The sequence below is a fragment of the Zingiber officinale genome, chromosome 4A (genome assembly GCF_018446385.1).
Source record: "Zingiber officinale cultivar Zhangliang chromosome 4A, Zo_v1.1, whole genome shotgun sequence".
Taxonomy (NCBI): domain Eukaryota; kingdom Viridiplantae; phylum Streptophyta; class Magnoliopsida; order Zingiberales; family Zingiberaceae; genus Zingiber; species Zingiber officinale.
Window position 1 is genome coordinate 111,260,359 of NC_055992.1, and position 24,217 is coordinate 111,284,575.

The 24,217-nt window shown below is 36.3% G+C and overlaps 4 protein-coding genes across 5 annotated transcripts; 2 read left to right on the forward strand and 2 right to left on the reverse strand.

The window, feature by feature from the left end:
* Window positions 1-3,847: 3,847 nt before the first annotated feature.
* Window positions 3,848-4,745, forward strand: LOC121973556 (protein RADIALIS-like 3). Its single transcript, XM_042524963.1, has 2 exons — window positions 3,848-4,133; window positions 4,433-4,745. The coding sequence occupies exons 1-2, from the start codon at window positions 3,902-3,904 to the stop codon at window positions 4,435-4,437; spliced, it is 237 nt and encodes a 78-aa protein (XP_042380897.1). The 5' UTR covers window positions 3,848-3,901; the 3' UTR covers window positions 4,438-4,745.
* A 1,270-nt stretch (window positions 4,746-6,015) lies between these two features.
* Window positions 6,016-9,575, reverse strand: LOC121970588. The gene is made up of 6 exons (XM_042521391.1): window positions 9,323-9,575; window positions 9,081-9,223; window positions 8,834-8,998; window positions 7,621-7,743; window positions 6,836-6,979; window positions 6,016-6,761 (listed from the first exon to the last, which is right to left on the reverse strand). The coding sequence occupies exons 2-6, from the start codon at window positions 9,207-9,209 to the stop codon at window positions 6,309-6,311; spliced, it is 1,014 nt and encodes a 337-aa protein (XP_042377325.1). The 5' UTR covers window positions 9,210-9,223; window positions 9,323-9,575; the 3' UTR covers window positions 6,016-6,308.
* A 283-nt stretch (window positions 9,576-9,858) lies between these two features.
* On the forward strand, window positions 9,859-12,328 carry LOC121970589 (pentatricopeptide repeat-containing protein At4g21065-like). The gene has a single exon (XM_042521392.1). It carries the CDS (start codon window positions 9,961-9,963, stop codon window positions 12,163-12,165), a length of 2,205 nt encoding a protein of 734 aa, XP_042377326.1. The 5' UTR covers window positions 9,859-9,960; the 3' UTR covers window positions 12,166-12,328.
* On the reverse strand, window positions 12,321-13,729 carry LOC121970590 (1,2-dihydroxy-3-keto-5-methylthiopentene dioxygenase 2-like). 2 transcript variants are annotated; one of them, XM_042521394.1, is made up of 7 exons: window positions 13,609-13,729; window positions 13,312-13,426; window positions 13,131-13,225; window positions 12,944-13,058; window positions 12,737-12,861; window positions 12,561-12,620; window positions 12,321-12,482 (listed from the first exon to the last, which is right to left on the reverse strand). In XM_042521394.1, exons 1-6 carry the CDS (start codon window positions 13,642-13,644, stop codon window positions 12,603-12,605), a joined length of 504 nt encoding a protein of 167 aa, XP_042377328.1. In that variant the 5' UTR covers window positions 13,645-13,729; the 3' UTR covers window positions 12,321-12,482; window positions 12,561-12,602. The 2 variants fall into 2 exon arrangements, with proteins under 2 accessions (XP_042377328.1, XP_042377327.1); XM_042521393.1 differs by having other exon boundaries at window positions 12,561-12,634.
* Window positions 13,730-24,217: the final 10,488 nt, after the last annotated feature.

Below are 24,217 nucleotides of genomic sequence, written 5' to 3' on the forward strand. Positions count from 1 at the left end.
TCGCTTGGCCTGCCTGCTCCAAGTAAGACCGCACTTGAATCAGTTCTGCCTTGGTGGACTGAATAAGGCGACGTTGCTGAGCAGTGGTTTCATCTCTAAGTCAGTTTTCTTCCTGAAGAAGGGCTACAGAAGCGACATGCTTCCCTTTCAAATAGATCAGGAATTGTGCCTGGCTCTCCAGATCCGCATAAACTTTCCGCTTCAACGTTACTTCAGCCTGGGCCCGAGATTTGGTGGCTAACCAAAGTTCCTCAATGTCTTGGCGGAGAGAAGACTGAAGATCCCTATTTTGCATCATCTCAACTAAAGCAGTATCCTTCTGGGCAAGTAACTTAGTCATATGAGCTAGTTGTTGGCGTAGGGATGACACCTCATCAGACTCAGAGATAGATTCCATGGTCAGAAGAAGTCAGCAAGAAAAACATAATGGTGTAAGGGGACTCAACACCTTTTAAAGAGGAGGATGTGAAGAGTTGACTTCGAAGGGTTTGTGAGGCCCTTCCCCCAAGGTTGATTGGGTGATTAAAAAGGTTACACATCCGAGGATCTGGGAAAAGAAGTAACATTTAAGGACGTCATGGTGGAATAAGAAACCAGAGCCTGAGTCTAGTCAGTCGGACCTAAGCCTCCTTCGACTAGACTTGGGGAGGCTTGTGATACAGTGCATAATTGTGGGGTGGGTCCGATAAAGTCAGACAGTTAGAAGTCAAGGAGACGTGACAGTCAGAAGTCAAGGGGACGTGACAACTAGAAGTCAAGGGGGCGGGACAGTTGATGGTTAGGGAAAGGAGAAGTAGGACTGTGAGATTGCGTCAGCAACATGGTTTCCGGTCGGGTTCTCGCAGACCAGGACTCCAGATCAGACACCCTGGTCTAAAACATGGGGGATAGTTGGAGTAATATCTGACTGGATCCGACCAGTCGGGTTCTTGCGGCTCAGTTATATCCAGGTCTGGTTCTCTCAGTGAGCTAAATCCTGGTCAATCAACCCTCGGTCGCCTCCTGGACGATCTCACTATAGCTCCCGGTCCCCCAAGGTTTGGGGTAGGTGTTATATCCAACAGAACAACCTGAGCTGCCTCATCTATTCTCGATCGGGCCATAAGGTCGAGACAGAAGGCGCTACACGACAACAAGGTCAGGGAATCGTAACTGCTTGTCAGGGAATAACTGCGAAATGTTAAAGAATATTCCAAAAGTCTGCGGTCACCTGTGAATGGAACCTTTCTTTAGTTTATAGGTGAATGCCACGTGTCCTCTATCACCCGACATTCTATGACATCAGTCAAGCTCTAGAAGGTACGCACTGTCATATAAAAAAGGAGGCCCTTTTCCTTTCGCAGATACACTCTCTCGCACATTCGCACTTGTCTTGTACTTTTCTTTCTCTTTTGTACACTGTTTTTCTGGGGGAAAAGTACCTGACTTGAGCATCGGATGACCTGCTCCAGGGACTTTTTCCCTGGTTTCTGGCCTCTAACGTCCGTGTGCTTGTCTGAGTGTACGCAGAGCTCAAGTACCGTCGGCTCAGTCATCGTCGTCCGTCAACATCACGTGGGGATCCATTCTTGTAGGCGTATATGAGAACGGTGCCTCAGTCACCCCTCCGTCAACACTAGCAACAACTCATTCGATCTTCATCCAACTCATATTTCGGACAGGATCAGGTAGTATGCTAAATGTAGTATAGTTCTCAGAAAAAAAAATTGTTATTTATTTACAAAGATAATGATTTTAGCAAATAGATTCCTTTATATTGTGCTTTCCTTTAATTTTAGAGACCATATCAAATTCTGATCACTTGGTATTATTGTATTACCCATCAAACTCCTGACAGTGAAGTATATATAGTGAACCCATCACAATATTACTTGGAAAATGATCTGAGCACCAAACTTTTTTATATATCCTTGTCTGTCTTTGATTCTAGGTTTTTGTTATTCTCGAAATATTTACTCTATGATTCTGGTGATACTTTCCCATTAAGGGAGTTCATTGTCAAGTGAATCTGCATTATTCTTGAAATATTTTATGATTCCGGTGATCTTTCCCACTAAGGGAGTTCTTTGTCAAGTGAATATGCTATAGAATTTTCTGGAAAGTGGTATCTAACTAATTAACTCTGGAAGTAGACTTTAACTTTATGTTTTTCCACAAAATAAACAAGGGCACTAGCACTGAATCAATTTATGTTGGCTGGCTAAATTTAGTCCACTACTCACTTAGCTACCGAGCATCTTGAATCACGCTAGAAAAGGGACCACCCTAGAGACTAACCCACCTATTGAGAATCTAACCATTGCTTTGTGATGGTGGGCATGAGTAATGATAAGGATTTCCAGAGTCAACTGGAATTTGTATCCAAGGAGACACCAATTTGCACTAATCCAGATTCCTATAAGGTTGTTTTACCAGGCTTTTGCTCTTCCATTGATCAAATAGCAGTTATATCTTGTATGGATCTGAACCTTCCACATCCTCAAACTACCATAATTTTTTTCGAATTTGCACAGATCATCAAATGTTTTGTAGGTTTATCAATTGCCTTGTTACGAAAGAATTTGTTTCGATATCCGAAACAATTTGTTTACTTTCTTTTGACAAAGATTCTGTTGGATGGAGTTTGATATATATGATGGTTGCTTACAGAATTGGGGTGTGGGCCATAATTAGTAATTCAGCATTAATTGAAAAAAGTTGATAATACTATGGCCGTTAGGGATTTTGCTCGATGAAAATATAGAATCCACTGTAACAATGTCTTTCAGAGAGTTGGAGTTGTTTTGGTAGTAATGACATCATTATAGTTATTGTTCAAGATCAAAATAAGTTATATCAAACTGAATGTTTGTAACTAAAATTCTAGAACAATATACAAGCACGAGAGTAGTAGAATTCTAGATTATGTTCTCGTTGCCTGTGTGCTCTGATTTGCACAAGTAGTTGCAAGAATAGGTTATTATTCGATGCACACACAGACACACAAAAAGAGGGTTCTAACAATTATCAATGTCTTCATGCTTCCTAGGCCTGGGTATTTCAAATACTGCTTATAGAGCCTTTTTAATGGACCAGCAACTTGACAAAAGAACCCTCTTTGATCTTAAGCAATACCGAAGAGGCAAATTGGAATCAGCTTGCAGCTTACTGGGGCGGCCTAAAAAATGGTCCAACTCCAAAGATTTAGGTCCTCCCTATCCATTTGATAGTTACAATAAGGAATCTTGTTATGTTGACAATTATTGAATTTGATCATTTCTCCTAAATGTTTTTGGATATTGATTCTTCTGTCTTATTTTCCATCCTGCATATGTGGAAGTTTAGAAGCCTTGCATAGAGTTTAAATGCATCTTGGTGACGAGGATGATGATGAAATGTGGAAGTTCAGGAGCAATATGTAAGCTGAGTCTGCTGTTTGCTAGTTGATGGACAAGGTATATTTTGTGTGGAGGTTCATACGACGAGTAGCTGAGTTAGCACCATATCAATTGATCTTTGGCATGCAAATCTAACTTGAAACTAAGATTGCTTGATCAACATTCGATCGGCATATGGTGCATTGACATGAATCCATTGTTAGTGTGCTACATTTGCAGTTTGCGTTAATTTTTTCTAATGCTGAGCTTATGTGTCATCTTGCTATCCATTAACACTCTATCGACGCCATAACTATATGATTCTAGAAACAAGAGATAGATTCTCCAGCTCCTCGAAACACCATCTTCAGATTCTATTTCAGAATCTATTATTCTGGAATCTGGCTCTATTCTCCGATGTAGCCCCACACTGCCCACTCACCTGTGTATATAAGAAGAGGCCGAGGCCATGCCATCTGACAAGCAACACATCGAAATAGTTTGATTGCTTATTGGATTACCTAGAGATCAAACACCATTGTTTGATGGCATCAAGCTCGGTTAACTCGCCGTGGACCTCAAAGGATAACAAGATGTTCGAGAAGGCATTGGCATTGTACGACAGAGACACGCCGGACCGATGGCACAAGATTGCCCGTGCCATGGGTGGGAAGACGGCGGATGAAGTGAAGCGCCACTACGAACTGCTTGTCGAGGACGTCATGCGTATCGAGGCAGGGCAAATGCCTTACGCTAATTACTTCTCCAACCGCAAAGGTATATTTGCCACAATTATGATCATCAATGCCCTATTTTCTTTAATTATTTGTGGTCATTTTTGTGGTCATAATCCATGAGACGGAAATGAAACATATTGGTTGCATTACGTATACTATATATTTGTAGTAGCTAGTGTAGTACCTGCAGCATGAAGCTGCTTCTTTTGAGCGTCACTTTCAGAAACTCTTTGGGATTCTGAAAGCAATTGTTATAATGAGTATTTTGAAGAACTTTTTGCTGGCTGTAAGTTAAAGTGCTTAATGCCAATTAATGAACTCTAATAGCTTTTATGACAGGTTGAAACAGCTCAATATAAGAGCACAACGGGAAAGAAGAAAGCAATATGCATGATAAATAGTGAATAAACTTATCTTATCTGGATATCAGAAAGCAGAATCTCAAGGATCAGATATGTCAATATCAGATGTTTGTGGTTTTAGAATATCTATCTATATATATATATAGAAACTAGAAGTTTCTATGTATTATATAATATTTAAAAATAAGGGTTATGTATCTGCTGTGTCTTTTATGTGCTTTCAGGTTTGTTATTAAGATATATGTAACTGTTGAAGTTGATAGCGTTATGTGATTAAGCTACTTCGTGTTTCAGAAGCATCTGTTTTAGTTCATTATGGCGTGCAGGGCGTCTTAATTAGATTCCCCGAGACTCCAAGTAAAAGTAAATTAAAAAAATCTTTTAATATATTTTAATTTTTTTTTCTCAAATTCCTTTCATTTGAATTTGGGATTGAGATTGATCGATTTAAAAAAATAATTTATTTTTTTAAAATAAAATATTATTTTTATATAAAATTAGTTTTCTCACTAATATTTAAATAATTTTTCTACCACGGTTGAATTATTTAATATTTTTAAGGCATTGAAAGTAAACAAAATTTTATTAATTTTAATTTTTAATTTTTAATTTTTTTATGAAGCATTTTACTTTAAGTTGTATGGATAAAAAAAAAATCTTTGATTCATGTTATTATCGAGAAAAAAAGAAAGAGCGAGGGGCGTTCTTTGAAAGTATCACCGACGAGAAAGCATAAACGTATAAAATTATTGATGAGAAAAGAAAAAAGATATTGACGAGAGTATATAAACATATAAAATTAATGAGGAGCAAAGAAATAAGCATGAAGTATTGGTGAAAGAATAATTAGGATTTTTTTTAGAGATATTGAGAAGGAAAGAGTTTATTAGTTTTATAAGATATATAATTAAATAGAATAAAATCTTGATTAAGTGTAATTATGAAGAAATAAGATTAAATAAAATAAAATCTTGACTAATTATAATTATATGTAATGTATAAATAGGAATAATGAATTAATTAATAAGATGATATTAATCGGTTAACATGATATTTATTAATGTGTATGTTATCATTAATTAATATTAATGACTCAATTTAAATTTTTTTTTTAATTCCTTTACTTAATTATTTAATGGACCCCAAATATTTGGGCCCTCGACATAGACCTTTGTTTAACCCAGAAAAAGAGGAGGATACGTTAAATTTGAGATTTGATGAACCAAAATTGAGAATTTTTAATAGCGGTGCATTAAATTAATTTACCAAAAAATTCACAACAATATAAAGAGTAATTAATGACGATTAGTCGACGGTCGAGTTGAATTAATTGAGTGGAATAAGTAATTTCACATAAAAATATTAAAATTTTCTTACAATCAAAAATGAAGAATTCAGTTGAAACATCTATTTCATTCCATCAATCAAATTTCCATAAACCAATTCAAAGATTAATTACTCTTTCACTGTTCTTTATTTTTTCCCCTGTGAAAGGTCCATTCACCCCACACGACCGGCCACATAGTAAGAGGTAATAAAAAAACTAAGCAGGCCATCACATAGTAAAATATTTCTATTAATTTTATCGGGAATCCATCCTTATCTATTTTTGCAAATATCACATATGATGATACTAACTCAGCTATGCCATGGGTGAATTCCTTGTCACTTCTATCCTAACAATAATTATTCTTCATCTTAGTCATCTCCACATATAACTCCATGAGAACACCACGAAGTGTCTTCCTTTTCAGTACACCACAATGTGTAGGTACAAATAGGTAATCCAGGACTGTCAAGTCTGCCAAAACTATACAAAATATAGCGACACGGTCTATAAGGTCCCAAAGAGATTAATGAGTCAACAAGAGCCTTCTATTTCGCCGTCGATTTTGCTTTCTTCCTACTTGCCATCTCTGCTTTATATCGATGAATGCATCAGCTGAATCAAGCATTTTATCATGCACACTTCCTTCGAGATCCCCTTTAACTTCTTCAATACTAACTGCACACCTCAATCGAGCAGTCTCTGCTAAAAGATCATTCACAAGCATCTCAGTGGTTCTAGTAGTTATCCCCCTCAGATACCATGAGATCGGTGGTGGAGGCACGAGAGCTGGCTGGATCAGTTGGTCTAATGTCACAACGGATCCAACTCTTCCCTTCCCCTGTGTGCATGAGTCGTAATCGTTCCACGTTGTTGGCTTGAATGGTTGGCACATTTGTTCATCGACAAATAAAGGTTCTACTTTCCAACAACCCTCGAATTGTTTCATGAATCCGGATTTTCCTTGCTTGAACTTAACCTACATCAAGAAATTTAAAAGATATGTTACTTGAATAGTGTGGAATTTATAATAAGTGGTCTTTCTTTTCTTACCGTATGATCTTTCCGATTTTGATCAACTATGGCATGGACTGTTATAGTCCCAGACCACCAAAGAAACCGCCATATCGCTGCTTGCTCCACCTCAACAACTTGCCTTAAGCCCTCATCAAGTAGCACCTTTCTTGATATCACCTCCTACCAAAGAACAGAGTGCAAAATATCAGCTAAATCACATGCTAAATCCACAATGATGACTACATTCAACAAATGAAATTGACATTAGGTGTCGGATTCAGTTGGTTTTATATAAACGAAAGGATATCACGTTTTAGAAGCTTATATAAACAATTTACAAGGAAAAACAATGTTATAAATACCAAAGAAACAAGTGATTTAGAATATGATAAGCAGTCAGAATCTAACTCAGCTTAGATGTTCACAATTAAGATGCAATGCATCTCCAATTTAGTGGCAGTTCCACATCAATAGCAGCTTACATAGATACTTATAATTCATACCCTTATCAACAGTACAATTTACTCTTTTTTGCAACTTGACAAAACAACTCGTAGATATAATGCTATAAACTATCATCTTTAATCCAAAATGAAAGTTGAACAAACACCACTCATATGAATGTGGACTAGACGGAAAAGCTGAAGAGTATAACAGCAACAAGCAGTAGAATTCAAACTACAAAGTTGCTGAACCTAATGAATCCTATATTATGACTAAAATAATAGTACAGTTTTAGGAAGAAAATATAGCTACAGGAAAGATAAAGGAAACAATGCCATTGAAGATAATTAACCTTATATGTATTTTTTCTATCATACCTTAATGTTTTTGAACACCCTTTTGTTATCAGGGTCAATCACAATATTGAATATGGCATCCGGAGGCAATCCAACATTGAATTTGACATTCAAGTTACAAAGAGATCCTTTAGGTACAGAAACCTGCAAAATACATTAAGTATGATGACAACTAAAAATCAGTACTATCTCATGATCACACATAATTTCCATCGGCACATTTCTGAATTTGTTATTGTTAGCACCACTAAGCATTCTAATATCGATCAACTCGTTTAATTTTTCCAGTCAGAGTATACTCTAAAGTCTCTTTGTAGAACTAAAGGGAGAAGAAGAATACACATTTGCTTGTCGTATCAATATATTCCTCGAAAAAATAGAGAAGAAAGATGACCAGCAAACAATAATATGCAAAGACCAAGATTTACAATATCGTTCCAAGCTTGAGTCTTGATCTTTGGTGAAACCATAAGGCTTTGTTATTGTGTCCTGCACTTGGGAAATAACAAAGCATGCCAAGATCAGCTTATAGGAGTTTTAACCCTATAATTCCTTTCCTTTTGAGCTTATTTACACATTTAACTATAGTTCTATACCAACTAGAAAACCAATTGAATAAAGTTTAGAGCAACATACTAAAAATATGAAACAAATATATTGACTAACGATTATATCTTACTAATACTATAGTGTGTTGTGCAATGAATGAGAATATTAGTTCTTATAGCATCCAAGTGAATTTCACACTTTCATCCTATAATTTTTCTAGAGCTAGATTAATAATGCTCCTAGTAAATTTGATATTGTAATTGATTTGTCTACATGTGCATAAATATATATCAGATTAGCACTGAGTTAGACTTACATTGACACAATGGAAACTAGGATAAATACAAGTATAGGAAACAGAGACATCTCAATTTCTTCGACTTCCATGTCACTCCTCTTTATTCTAATAGATGCACTAGTTGGTGTCATTCCCCCTAGTGCTTCATCTCCTCCTTGAGATCGGCTGGCATTATCAACGTCCAGGCCATGGGAAGAGATTTTTCCCAACTGAGAAAGTCCCCATCTAGATTGGTACTATTGAAATGATGTGATACAAGTGGTGGAGTGATATTTATCCATGTTGATGCAATCTCAGTTAGAATGAACCATTCAGCACTTGAAACCATGTGCAAAACCAAATCCGAATTTGACATTTTCTACTCCAGTAATAAAAAAAAAATAACACCTTAATCTCTGGCGCCTGATCAACCCAGAATGAATTCTCTTTCCAGGCTTCGAGCTGCTTCTTAAAGTTGGCCTCCAAAGCACTTGGTGATTCATTTTCCACCAATACCAGAGAACTTCTAGCACCAATTTTCTGTTTATCATTCATCAGTTTCCTCAAATGCCCCTAAACAAGAAAAGAAAATAGAAATGCTCAGTGAAGCAGCAAAAGTGCCACTTTGGTTCGATTAAGATGAAGATGACTGAACCTTCAAAGAATTCTGAATGTTCTTCTGGAATTGCACAAGTGAACCCACTGCTGAATTCATTGCCAAGCTGCATTCTTTCCCTTTGTTCACAGTAGCATCAAAAAGCTTCTCCATTTCCTTATTAGCCATTAAGATCTTACGACCTGCACTCGCCAGAAGGTATTGGATCGCTTCAGGAAACATACCCTCGATCGCACTACCAAGATATACGAATAAAATACAAGAGACAACAAAAAACCTACCTTTCAGCAAAAGAGGAGCATAAAATGGGGGGAACCAAATCGGAACAGCGTGAAGAACATAAAGGTAAGCTATCAACGGAAGAAATGGAATGCAAAAAAATCGTAGCAAACCTTTTGACGGATCTGGAACGACCAATCGAAGTGATTCAGACTTCGCATCACGTGGATTCGTGCTAAGAAAACTTCGAGGAGGTAAAGGATCGAGAGCTTCCGGGAAGGAGACGGATCTAGCTTTGAGGATGCGGAGGGGGGGGGATCGGGTCCAATTGCAGCTTGCATACGGAACGTTCAGCTTGACGATCGAACGTAGATGAGGCCGTCAACGTGTCCTACTCTAATCAAACAATATATCCAAATTTTTATAATCATGAAAACTACTGCTGAAATTTTAAGATTTCTCAAAATTGGACCCCGCTCTTTGTCAACGGAATGTCGATTGAAAAAAGGGTAAATTGCCTTTGGATGCATTTAAAAAAAAAAAGAAACTTTGTGGGATATTTTAAATTTACATATTTATACCGCATGATGTATAATTTTGCCTCTTTCTTCGTCGTCGTCGTCGTCTTCGTCTTCTCCTTCTTCGTCGTCGAAGCAGAAGGCTGTAGAAACCAAACCGTTTTGCTTTGCTTCTCTCTCATATGCGTTTGGAATGGCCGGCTCTTTTGTCTCTGAAGCACGCTTCGCAGCTCCACGCCCAGCTAATCGTCGCTGGATCGCTCTCCCACTCCCCGTCCACCACTTGTTTGCTGAAATGCCTCACAGAAGTCTCCTCCGCCCCGCACTCCTATGCTCTCGGCTTCTTCTCCCGAATTCCGGATCCCTCCACCTTTCAGTGGAACACCATCATCCGGGCCTGTTGTTCCCATCATTTCCCCCGAGAGTCCCTCAATTTGTTCCGTAAAATGCGTCAGAAGAGTGCGATGCCTGACGCCTACACATTTCAGTTCATGTTCAAGTCCTGCGGCCTTGCAGGCTCGGCCTTGGAAGGGCAAATGGTGCATGCTCTGTTCGTCAAGCATTTTCCTGACTGCGATGCGTTTGTAGCGAATTCTTTGGTGTATATGTATGTACAACTTGACTGCATTGACGATGCCGTGACAGTGTTTAGATCGATCGACATGAAAGATGTTGTATCCTGGACGACGATAATTGGGGGACTTGTGAAATCTAGGTTCGTGGATGATGCTCGGAAGCTGTTCAATGAAATGCCTGTGAGAAATGTGGTTTCTTGGACGAGTTTGATAGCCGGCTATGCTAAAGATGGAAGGGCTTCAGAGGCCGTTGGGGTGTTCAAAGAGATGATGTCTGAGAATGTCGAGCCAGATACTGTTGCAATGGTTGCAGTCCTATCGGCATGCGCACAGTTGCGGGATCTAAAATTGGGCAAATGGCTTCATCAGATTGTCATCGACAAGAGAATTGGTGTGAGCAGCAATCTTGCTGTTGCACTAATCAATATGTATGCAAAAGGTGGAAGCATCAAGTCTGCTCGTCAGATCTTTGACTCAATGAACAACAAGATTGCACCAGCATGGAATGCCATCATCGATGGGTACTGTAAGATTGGCGATATTGACATAGCTCGATCCTTATTTGAGAAAATGAATGCTCCTGATATCATCTCATTTAACTCAATGGTCACCGGATACATACATGGAGGTAGACTTAAGGAAGCATTGCAGTTATTTTCAAAGTTACGAGCATCTGGCTTGCAACCTGATAAGTTCACGGTAGTCAGCTTGCTCACAGCTTGTGCTAGTTTAGGTGCACTAAGCCAAGGCAAGATCTTGCATGCTCACATCGAAGAGTGTTTCGTAAAGCAGGATGTGTATCTTGGGACTTCATTACTGGACATGTATACAAAATGTGGAAAGGTTGATCAAGCCATGCTAGTTTTCGGTAGGATGGTGGAGAGGGACGCACAGACTTGGACTGTTATCATCTCAGGCCTTGCGATCAACGGAATGGGGAAACTTGCACTTGAGCATTTCAGGTTAATGAAGGCTGAGGGTTTGCGACCGAATGCAGTAGCCTATGTCAGTGTTCTGACTGCGTGCAGTCATTCAGGTCTATTAGATGAGGGGCGGAAGTTTTTCAATGAGATGAGTAGTTTATACAACATAGAGCCTGAGATTGAGCACTACGGCTGCATGATAGATCTGCTTGGTCGTTGTGGACATCTGCAAGAGGCGATTGGGCTTATCGAAAGCATGCCCATGGAACCAAATGCTGTTATCTGGGGCTCCATGTTAAGCTCTTGCAGACTGTACAAGAACATGGATTTAGCAGAGAAGGCAGCAAAGAATCTTTTGGAATTGGAGCCACACGAGGATGCCGTCTATGTTCAGCTGTACAATGTGTATGTAGATAACAAAAGATGGGATGATGCCAACAGGATTCGAAGGTTGATGGATGATAGAGGAGTTAAAAAGACTGCAGGTTATAGCTCAATTACAATTGGAGGACAGGTACACAAGTTTATTGCCGGTGATCAGCGGCACCCAGAAATCATGGAGATTCAAGCAGTGATGGCTGAAATGACAAAGAAATTGAAGTCGGCAGGTTATTCACCAATCGTCGAACAGGTAAAAGTGGAAATGGACGAAGAGGACAAGGAACAGGCATTGTTTGCACATAGTGAGAAGATGGCAATCGCGTTTGGGATCATGAAACTACCATCCAATCTGCCAATTCACATTCTGAAAAACCTGAGGGTCTGCAAAGATTGCCATTCTGCAATCAAGTTGATATCGAAGCTCTGGAATCGGGATGTCGTGGTCAGAGATCGAAGTCGTTTCCATCATTTTCGCAATGGAAATTGCTCGTGCAATAGCTTCTGGTGATCCTCAAGGATCGAGGTAGAAACCAGTAACTCTTTTTTCAGAAATTTCACTGCTTTTATATATTGCTCTTGATACAAATAGCATTCATTGGAATTGTATTTCAATTGTGAATTTGTTTATCATAAAGATGCAAAAATAACAAATAGCTCTTAGAATGATAAAACATCCCTTTTTAGAAATTCAAGAAACATAACAATCATTCTTACGAACCACACACATCATCAATATATTGAGTAATACAGATATTCATTTGATAGATCTCCATTAGTAACTACTACCTTCGCATTGCCTTGTGAAATGCCTCGACATACAGCTTCCTGTATGATTTAGAACTTTCGATTTAGTTCACAATAGAAGTAACTTAATCCTGTGGATAAATCAAATTAGGTATATACCTTGCAGGAAGGTCTTCACAGGGACCTTCATAGGTGCTGAACTCAGCTGGTGGACAAGCACTGAAGAGTACAGCCTGATTTATTATTCATATGTGAATTATGATTTGTCTAAACTTATGATCACGAATAGTCAATAAGTAAGGCATTAAGTAAAGTAGCGATGGTTGTCTGAACACCTTCAAGTAGTTGTTAGTGTCGAGGGTAAAACGATGATAAATTCCAGCGGGCAACAAGATCATGACCCCTTCCTTCACTGCTATCCGAATCCATCGATCGTTTTCATCCCTCACATCATGATACCCTGATAATGATTTAGTTATAATTATATTTTGCGGCATGAACTATGGTTAATTATTTGGTATTTAATCCAACAAATTAATTACCAGTGCCTTGGATACAATAAGAAATCTCAGGGTGAGGGTGGAGGTGCTCCAAAAAGAATCTCTTCACCATCAGCTCAAAGTTTGGCATCCTCTCTGGATGTATATCTACCATGAACTGCAACATAATATGTGTAGTTAATCATAAATCATAAAAAAATTATTTATTTTATTTATCTTAGAAACTAACACTGTGGGAGTAGCCTTCCGATTCACGAATTTGCTTCACATCTTCTTCATTCTCATAGTCATCCCCATGGACACTCCAAGTCAAAACTCCAAGCTCTGCAAAATACACATGAACAATTGCGGGCTTCATCAATCCAATAACCTTACATATCATTTTATAATCTAAAAGAAGTGAAAATAACCTTGAAGTTTTTCCAAAGAAACAAATTCCTTTGGCTCACAGTGTCTAGGCAATCTGTAATCTTCCTTCTCACTGTCATTCATGTACCATGCTTCCACAATCTCCTCCTTGACATCCTATTAAATTTTGTATTTATTCAACAAATTAAAATCTCCTCCATAAAATCCTATTAAATTTGCATTAATCAAGCAAATTAAAATCTACATGTGATTCAAGAAGAAGAAGAAGGAAGAGGAGGAGGAGGAGGAGGAGAAGAAGAAGAAGAGATGATGAGAGGAAAGAGGAAAAGGATTAATACTTGGGAGCAAGGTGGAGTCTCCATAGATCTCTTCATACAAGGAAGAAGAAAGGAAAAAACTCTAGTTTTATTTCATGGAGCAAAGGCACATCTATGCTATGGTTTAAATAGGCACAAGATTTTTTTTTAAACTAAAAACCATTTTAATTTATCCTCAATATGTTATTTGAAAATAGTTAAAATATATTTATTTTTTGAGGATTTTAAAACATTTGGTGTGAACACATGCATGACCTTTTGTCTTCATGTGATTGGAAGAAAGCTGTTATCGTGTGAACGCCATTGTTGAGCAACTCGAGGTCGATCTTTGCTAATTAATTCGAGTGGTTGAATATTAATCGTTTGAGTAGAAAATACTAACATACTTCAGGTAGAAAGTATAGAAATATGCATAGTGTACTGGGAACACATGTCTTTAAGTAAATAATCATTTTCGATTAATTAATTCCTCTTGTGTGAACACATTCTTGATTTAAATGTTTCGACAAATATTTCTACATTATATTTGTGGTGGATGCAAACAGCAGACAGTTTTGGTGACATAAAAAATTGACAGGTTTTTTAAAAATGTTTGAAGTTGGTGATTAATAGGGTTCAACGTCAAGAGGGTCCTTTGCCGCAAGTCAAGCTTTGTTTTCAAATGGAGCCATGTTTAATGTGTTTGAGCTGAGTGTGAGACATAAAAGTCCATATCATTGATATTCTCGATGAAGATTAATATTCACATTCCATTGATGCATATCTTGAAGATCACCTTCAACATATATATGTTATACTTCAAATTTATTGATAAAAGAATTAGAGAATATCATCTATATCCAGAATTAATCAAACAAAACATAAACACGTGAATTATTAAAAAAAAATTTAAAAACAATGACAAATATCTGGAGCTTAGGAGTGAGTGCAGTGATTAAATATTTAAGAAAATAAGTAAATTGATTACTGTTCAAATTTCATGAATGAATATTCTAGAGTTTGACTCTTGAATGTGCATTGTATTCGAGATTTACTTAGATGGTGGGAAAAAAAATGACTACACTTAAAGCTCATCCTAAGTGTCCCTTATAATTTATTCTAGGTTATGTAAATGAGGTAAATTATAGGATCAATTTATAATCGATCGTCAAGTTAGCTTGAAGCTAGAAGAGTTTCTTTCCTAAAAGTATAAGTCCGTCAAAAATTGATCCCTTATTCTATTATAATAAGTCTATCACTTTTTAATCAATTGGACATCCAGATTTACTCATATACAAATAAAGGAGGTTATCTATTTTCCAGATTAATCTGACAAAATTTAAACACTTGAATTGTAAAAAAAAACTTTACAGCCTCTTCGAGTGTGATCGAATTATACGATTAACCAACTCAATAGGATCCTTTTAAACTTTAAACTTAATATGATTTATTAAATTTTTAACGATCATAATTTTTATTTCGGGACTCGAAGTAAGACTTTGTCAACACTCATGCGTAAAGAATTTAAAATTTTATTTTTGTTATAGGAACTTAAGTTTTGAATCCAAAAAGTATCCATTTAGGTCTTTTCGGAGTGTGCTAAGATCTTTTTGCTATTTTTTTAGTACATTCTATTTTTATAATATTTATGATAATTTTAGTATTTTCTGGTATATATGAATTAAAGTTGATCTATATTAGGGTCTTATTTTGTTGATTTTTTTCTTCTGTATGAGATTCATACTTACTTATCAACAAAGTTTTCTTTTAGGATAAATGACGGATTTGTCTTCATTTCTTTTGGGTTCTCTTTATTACTTTCTCTTTAATTCTCATTTGGAAATGAAAAGTTTAGTATTTTTCGAAATTCTATCTTATGTGGTACCGATTCCTTGATTGACAAACTATATAGATTGGACACTGAAACTCATACAAATAATCTTATGATACATAGTATAGGTGTAAAGCGTGATGTGACAAATGAGAATTCATCAATGTTATGGCATAGGCGTTTAGAGCATATTTCTAAATAACACCTAGAAAGGTTAATGCCACTAGGAATTATCAATTTTCATGATATGTCAAATTTTGAAATTTGTATTGTGTGTATCAAGTGGAAAATAACTAACAAAAGTAACAGGGGTTTAAGGCAGAGTAATGAAGTCTTAGAACTTATACATATGGACATATATGAATCATTCCCTAAGACTTCTTGGAATAGTTAGATATACTTTATAAGCTTTATAGATGATTATTCTCAATACGGATACTTATACCTTATTCATGAGAAGTCGCAATCCCTGGATATATTCAAAACCTTCAAAGGTGAAGTTGAAAATCAACTTGGTAAGAATATTAAGGCCGTAAGATCAGACCGTGGTAGTGAATACTATGGTAGATCCGACGGATCAAGTGAATAATGTCCTGAGCCACTTGCAGATTACCTTGCTGAGTGTGGTATCGTGGCATAATACACCATGCTTGGGACACCTCAGTAAAATGGTGTAGCAGAGCGACGAAATCGAATCCTTAAGGACACGGTGAGAAGTATAATTGCATTTTCTTTTCTAACGGAGTCCTTATGGGGTGGAGCACTCATGACTGCAGTTTACCTACTCAACAGAGTTTCTAGTAAGGCGATAATGAAAACCACATACGAATAGTAAACATGTAGAGCGTCTAGTCTTAGGTATCTACATGTCTGGGGTTGTCCAGCTGAAACTAGGCCTTATATGCCGAACGAAAGGAAATTGGGCTCAAGAACCGTTAGTTGTCATTTTGTAAGATACTCTGAAAACTCAAGCGGTTTCAGGTTTTATAGCCTCTTGAGTAGATCCTTTTTCGAGACGAATAATGTCAAATTCATTGAGGATGGTAGAAGTGATAAAACTAGGGAAATATCATTTAAAAAGAACATTATGATGGATCGATGAGTTTCGCTAGAGGGGGGGGTGAATAGCGATTTTAAAATATCGGTGTATAGAGTAGGCAGCGGAAAAAACGAAAACACAAAACTAACAAAGTCGTTTTACTTAGTTCGGAGCCTTTGTCGACTCCTACTCCAAGGCCCGCACTCGTTGAGTGCTTTCGTTGGGCAATCACTAATAATTCAAAAAGTTTTTACAAATGCAGTACATGAATTATTTAGTAAAAGGAAAACCGACAATAAGAAAATAAGACAGAAAAAAACTTATCGAAGAGCCTTCGCAGCGTCGTAGGAGCACAGAAGAGTAGATCGTGAGTTGTTCTTTTGCTTCAGCCTTCACCCTCCTTATATAGGAGGTTCGGGACGCCCGAATCCCTTCAGGGCGCCCTGAATGTGACGTAGCCGAGCCAGTCAGTGAGCTCCACGTGGCGAGGCAACGATAGGGATAAAACTTGCCTCTGGGTGCCCGGACCCTTGTCTTCTAGCAGTTTCCTTCCTGCAAAAAAATGTTAGTCCGAGGCAATTATATATCTTACAAAACAGAGTGTCAACACAGTTTATGATCAAATAAACAGAGCATTAATTAGATTCCGTCTTACCGAGACCGGAATCTAGTCAAGATCTCAACTTAGAGATCCGAAATGGTTCTAAGTTGGATCAGCGCCTAATGTTCCCTTTCTAGGAACGCGTCTTCACAGTCACTCCCCTCCAGTGACTTACCTCATACCTGTCATACGTCCGGTCAGCCCTTCGACCTGTCTGGACTTCGTGTCAGTTATCCAGTCGGCCCTTTGACCTAGCTGGACTTCGTGCCAAACGTCCGGTCAGCCCATCGACCCGTTTGGACTTCGTGCCAACTATCCTGTCAGCCCGTCGACCTAGCTAGGCTTCGTGCCAGACATCCGGTTAGCCCTTCGACCTGTCTGGGCTTCGCCTACACACTCAATCAGAGTGTTAGATAAATATGAAACTAACTCAACCTACTTTGTCATTTATCAAAACTTGAGTTAGACCGTTAGCGCTAACCGCACCAACAATCTTCCCTTTTTTGATGCAATGACAACTTGGTTAAGTTAGTGAAAAATATGCAATCAATTTGGTTTTTAAGTTAGCCTTTATTTTAAATTTGGTAATTTGTTATTTAACTAACTTAACCACCTAAGTCTCCTCCTTTGGCATTCATCAAAAATAAACATAGAGCAAATGACAATTTTAAAATGTAAGGAAGTCTACAAATGTAAGTCAAATTGACTTGGAGGAGTTGAAAACATAGAAAGATAACTTTTGTTTTAAGCTTTTATCTTTTTCAAATTAGCTAAGTTTGAAAAATAATCAACTTTAGAAAGATAACTTTTGTAAGTTTGTAATGTAATTTTTCAAAGAGAATTTTTTTTTTAAAGTTAAGTAGAATATAATTTTCAAAACGAAATATGAAAAATCTAAGTTATAAAATTGAGGAAAGTTTATTTTTCAAAATCAAGCTTACAAAATCATATTTTCAAACCTAAGTTTGTAAGTTTTAAATTTCAAAATAGATAAAAGAAGATTTTCAAAGTTAAGTTTGAAAAGTTTAAAGTTTGAAACTAAATAAAACCAATATTCAAACCTAAGTTTAAAACAGTCCAATTAAGTAAATCTAATTTTCAGAACTAAGTTTGGAAAATCCAGAATTTTTTTTTCAAAAATAATTTAGTTTTATAAAAGTTAGTGTTAAAAATGTTATTTCAAAATTTAATTTCAAAGTATGAAAACGATTAATCCTCCCCCTGAACCTGACATTACAAAAACTGTCTAACCAATTAGCTACTTACTAACTATTAAAGAATAGCAGTTTTCACTTGGTTAGTCAGGTTAAGTCTAGTTGTAATCGGTTAGTGTTTGACTAAACTGAATAACTTAACTTGATTAATATTTGTTTTGTATTTAACACCCAGACTTATGTTGATGCATTGAAATAAGCATAATTAAGTCCAGACAAGTCGCCTATGCATCTCACCCCTTTCTATGTTCAGCAATCATAAATAAGGGAATCCTAGGGTGTTGGTGAGATGCTCAAGTACTAGCCCTAAGGGAATATGCTTTCTAAGGAATTGTTCTAGTCTAAGGCTAAAACTGATTTAAAATTCTAAAAATGGAGGATTTTACAAAAGAAAAAGATTTTATCCTAAAATTTGAAAATAGTCATTTTTTGAAAATATTTTTGAGAATTTCAAGGATCCTAGTCTATTAAACACATCCCTAGTTTTCTACGTAGATTGCTAAACTCACTTTTATGGAGAAGTTTGGTAAATATATCAGCTAAATTAGATTTGGACTCAATGTACTTGAGTTCAATATCTCCTTTAGTGACATGGTCCCTGATAAAGTGGTGTCTAATTTCAATGTGTTTGGTTCTGGAATGATGCACAAGACTTTTTGTTAAATTAATTGAGCTAATATTGTCAATCAATACTCTTACATTTATAAGGTTTAAGTTAAAGTCTTTTAAAGTGTGCATCATCCATAATAATTGTGCAACGCATTCTCCTATGGCTATATACTCTGACTCAGTTGTAGACAGAGCAACACAGTGTTGCTTTCTACTAAACCAGCTGATGAGTGATAGACCTAGTAGTTGGCATCCACCACTTGTGCTCTTGCGGTCTAATTTACACTCAGCATAATCTGAGTCAGAATACCCTATTAATTCAAAATTGTTAGTTCTAGGATACCAAATTTCTACATTTGTTGTTCCTTTAAGGTATCTAAAGATTCTTTTGACTTGTGTCAGATGAGATTCTTTAGCACATGTTTGGTATCTAGCACACATATTCAATGCAAATAAAATATCCGGTCAAGTTGCAGTTAAGTAGTGTAGGCTACCTATGACACTCCTATAGTATTTTAGGTCAATTAGTTTTTCATTTGGGTCGTCATCTAGAATAGTGTTAACTGCCATAGGTATTTTTATTTCTTTAGTATTTTTCATCCCGAATTTTTTAAGTAATTCTTTGGTATATTTTGCTGATAAATATAATTTCCCTCATTTGTTTGTTGATTTACAATCCTAAAAAGTAAGTTAATTTTCCTACTAAACTCATTTCAAATTCTTATTTCATTAAATTTGTAATTTCTTCTAAAAATTCTGAATTAGTTGAGCCAAAAATTATATCATCTACATAGATTTGGGCTATAAATATATCCTCTTTTATTAATTTAACGAATAGGGTTGGGTCAATTTGACCTTGGTTGAACCCTTTAGATATTAGGTAAGAGGTTAACCTTTCATACCATGCTCTAGGTGCTTGCTTAAGTCCGTACAAGACTTTCTTTAGTTTAAAGACATAGTCAGGGTATTCTAAACTTTCAAACTCAGGTGGTTGTCTTACATAGACTTCTTCTTTTATCAGTCCATTTAGAAAGGCAGATTTAACGCCCATTTGATACAGTCTGAACCTTTTATGGGTTGCATAACTGAATAACATTCTAATGCACTCTAATCTAGCTATTGAGGCATAAGTTTCATCATAGTCAAGTCCCTCTACTTGATTAAACCCCTTAGCAACTAGCCTAGCTTTGTTTCTAGTAATTTTTCCAGTTTCGTTTAATTTATTTCTAAACACCCATTTTGTTTCTATTATTTTCTTATTTTTGGGTGGTGGCACTAAGTCCCAAACCTCGTTTCGCTTAAATTGAGTTAATTCCTCTTGCATAGCTATGACCCAATCTAGATCAAGTAAAGATTCATCTATGATTTTGGGTTCAATTTTTGAAATTAGAGAGATTTGAGTTAGATTTCGAAAGGACGACCTGGTTTGAACCCTTAGGTTTGGATCACCAATTATTTAATCAATTGAATGATTTGGGTTGACTCTTATGGTTCTAGGCTGTTGATTCTCTTGAGGTTCTTCTTCCTTTTCGTGATTGGTTCCTTCTTGATTACTAATGCCTTGAGTAAATTTAATTGGTTGAAGTTGGGTTTGTTCTAGGTTTTGCTTGGATTCCTCAAATTTTACATTGGTGGTTTCTTCAATTCTTAATGTAACCTTATTATATATTCTGTAACCTCTACTATTTAGTGAATATCCTACAAAAATTTCATTTTCTATTTTAGAAGTGAATTTTCTTAAGTGTTCTCTTGTGTTTAGTATAAAGGCTGGACACCCAAATACTTTAAAGTATTTTACATGGGTTGTTTATTATAATATATTTCGAAAAAGATTTTGTTATGTGCTTTATTTAGTGTTGTTCTATTTTGTACATAGTAGGTTGTGCTAACAGCTTCTGCCCAAAAGTGCTTAGGTAGATTATATTCATTTAGCATAGTTCTAGAGGCTTCAAGTAGAGTTCTATTTTTCCTTTCTACAATTCCATTTTGTTGGGGAGTTTTAGGACACGAAAATTCATGATGATATCCGTTTTCAAGACAGAATTTATTAAAGTTATGATTTTTAAATTCTTCCTCATTGTCACTTCTAATTCTTTTAATTTAAAGATTTTTTTCATATTCAACTTGTTTGCAAAAGTTTGTGAAAATTTCAAAAGTTTCATCCTTATTTTTTAAGAATTTTACCCAAGTGAACCTAGAATAGTCGTCTATTATTACTAGGCAATATAAACTTTCATTTATTGATTTGACCCCATGGGAGTCAAATAGATCTAAATGTAGAAGTTCTAGAATCGAGTTGGTTTGAGTTTGATTAGTTGGTTTGTGAGTCGATTTCGTTTATTTACTTTGTTGACAAGCATTACATATTGTTGAGTCTAAGTTAGATAATTTTGGTAATCCTCTAACTAATCCATTTAATTTGCTTATATTTCTGAAATTTATGCGGGTCATTCTTCTATGTCATAACCAAGTTTTTTCTTTTTGTGCTAAATAACACTTAATTGAAGAAGTGGTTAAGTTAATTACATAGATGTTGTCTTTCCTAAATCCCTTTAGACTTATTGTAGGGCTATCTAGGTGCCTGATTGAACATTCCGAAGATAGAAACCTAACCTTATATCCAGTGTCACACAATTGACTAATACTAAGGAGATTATACTTGAAATTTTCAATAAGTAGTGCATTTGTAATAATGAAGTCAATTTTTAGTTCAATATTATCTATACCAATTACCTTGAGTTTGTCATTGTTTCGTTCCTAAGCTTTTGTAAGTAAGTTGGGTGAATTTGGTGTGATCTCTAGTCATATGTTTAGAGCAACCACTATCCAAAATCCACTTGGCTTCCTACAATAGGTAGAACTAGAATTAGTCTTAGTTTAATCTAAGTTAATTATTCATATAAAATTTTAAGTTGAATTTTTAAAACAAATCTTTAAATTATTTTTTTTAAAAAAAATTAAAATGATTTTTAAAGTTTTTTAAAAGAATGTTTAAAAGAATTTTTAAAGTTTTTAAAAGAATTTTTAAAATTTTTTTTAAAATGATTTTTAAAGTTTTTAAAATAATTTTTAAAGTTTTTAAAATGATTTTTTAAATTTTTAAAAGAATTTTTTTAATTTTTTAAAATAATTTTTTAAAGTTTTTTTAAAAAAAGAATTTTTAAAATAATTTTTAAAGTTTTTTAAAAATAATTTTTAAAGTTTTTAAAATAATTTTTAAAGTTTTTAAAATAATTTTTAAAGTTTTTTAAAAAATAATTTTTAAAGTTTTTAAAATATTTTTTTTAAAAATAATTTTTAAAGTCCTACTTGCGTGGTTCAGTCCTACTTGCGTATGTAGTATTGGTTAAGTCCTATTTGCGTGGTTAAGCACGCTTTCGGAACCCAAGCTTTACTTAATTGTTTGTGTTGGGTTATTAACGATTTGAATGTTTTATTTGAACTTGACTTGTAGCCAAATCCGATTTTGTTGTAAATTACTTTTTGCTTCAGCCTTCACCCTCCTTATATAGGAGGTTTGGGGCGCCCGAATCCCTTCAGGGCACCCTGAATATGACGTAGTCGAGCCAGTCAGCGAGCTCCACGTGGCGAGATGACGATAGGGATAAAACTTGCCTTCGGGTGCCCAGACCCTTGTCTTCCAGCAGTTTCCTTCCTGCAAAAAAACGTTAGTCCGAGGCAATTATATATCTTTCAAAACAGAGTGTCAGCACAGTTTATGATCAAATAAACAGACCATTAATTAGATTCCGTCTTACCGATACCGGAATCTAGTCAAGATCTCAACTTAGAGATCCGAAATGGTTCTAAGTTGGATCAGCGCCTAATGTTCCCTTTCTAGGAACGTGCCCTCACAGTCACTCCCCTCCAGTGACTTACCTCATACCTGCCATACGTCCGGTCAACCCTTCGACCCGTCTGGACTTCGTGCCAGCTATCTGGTCAGCCCGTCGACCTAGCTGGGCTTCGTGCCAGACAACCGGTCAACCCTTCGACCTGTCTGGGCTTCGCCTGCACATTCGATCAGAGTGTTAGATAAATATGAAACTAACTTAACCTACTTTATCATTTATCAAAACTTGAGTTAGACCATTAGTGCTAACCGCACCAACACATTAGTGATGATAATATGGTAATTACTAATGCAACTGATAGTGAAATGGTTATCATTCGACATATAGTTAAAGCTGCACAACCAGAAGGGGTAGTTGGCCATAATATTCCCATGTCACCTCCAATTCATTTGGAAAGTACATCATCTTAAATAGAGGTATACCCTCCTATGGCTGAGAATGACTCCTAACTACCTCAAGATCAACTGCCATCAAGAAGATCCATTAGAAAGAGGAGACCCACAATGTTTCGTAATTATGATGTTCACTTAAGTATCGCTCAAATAAGCTAGAAGATACGAGTGAAGGGACGAGCAAAATGCTAAGGGATAAAAATATTGAAGAACTCTAAACAAGGAGAAATATATACAACTAAGCACCAAGAGTTGTTGAGTTTTTACAAACATCACAAAGCATCTTAAAAGAAATACTATGCAAAATCTGGAAAGGCGTCCTCTGGGATAATCTCCATGATCTTTGATGGCGGATAAAATTTTTGAGAATGTTAGCCATCAGATAGCCTCCCTTCCTCAGTTGTTTAATGACCCCCTCTGCTCCGTAACCGAACATTTTGGTGGTCTGATCAGTGAGCATTTTATTGAAGTCCTATGAGCACAAATACTCCACTCTAAAGGCCTCCAGCCGATCGGGCTCCCCCTCCTTATAGCTAGCCAGCTCGACCATAAGTTCCTCTTGCTCAGTATCTTTTGCCTTAAGGGCATGTTGTTGTTCCTCGAATTGAATCTCCTTGGAGACTTGCTCAGCCACTCGACAAGCTCGTTCGGCAAGAAGATTGGCCTCTACTTCTTCCTGTTTCTTGGCCAGGGCTCGGGCCTCCTTATTCTTGACATCTAAATCTTCCATGACCCTGAGCTTCCGAGTGTTGGCTAACTGGAGGCGTGAATTAAAAGTTTGCACTTGATTTTGAAGCCTCTTGAGTTGGACAACTTGATCATGATTTTTATCTTTTTCTACTGTGAGGGCCCGCTCAACCCCCAACAATAGCTCCGACTGACTATTCAACTCTCTCTTTAGTTGAGCTACCTCTATTGGTCGAACCTTGTGATGTGCTTGCTCCCCTGACCAAGCCTTGCAGAATCTTGTGATCATAGCTCAACTTGGCTAATTTTTGGCATAGCGTCATGCCATCCACCCAAAAGTTTCATAATAAACAAAAGGGTTAGCTAAAGTATACGAGAAAAGAGAATGCATAAGTGTAAAGTAAGTGTACCCTATTGATGTCTT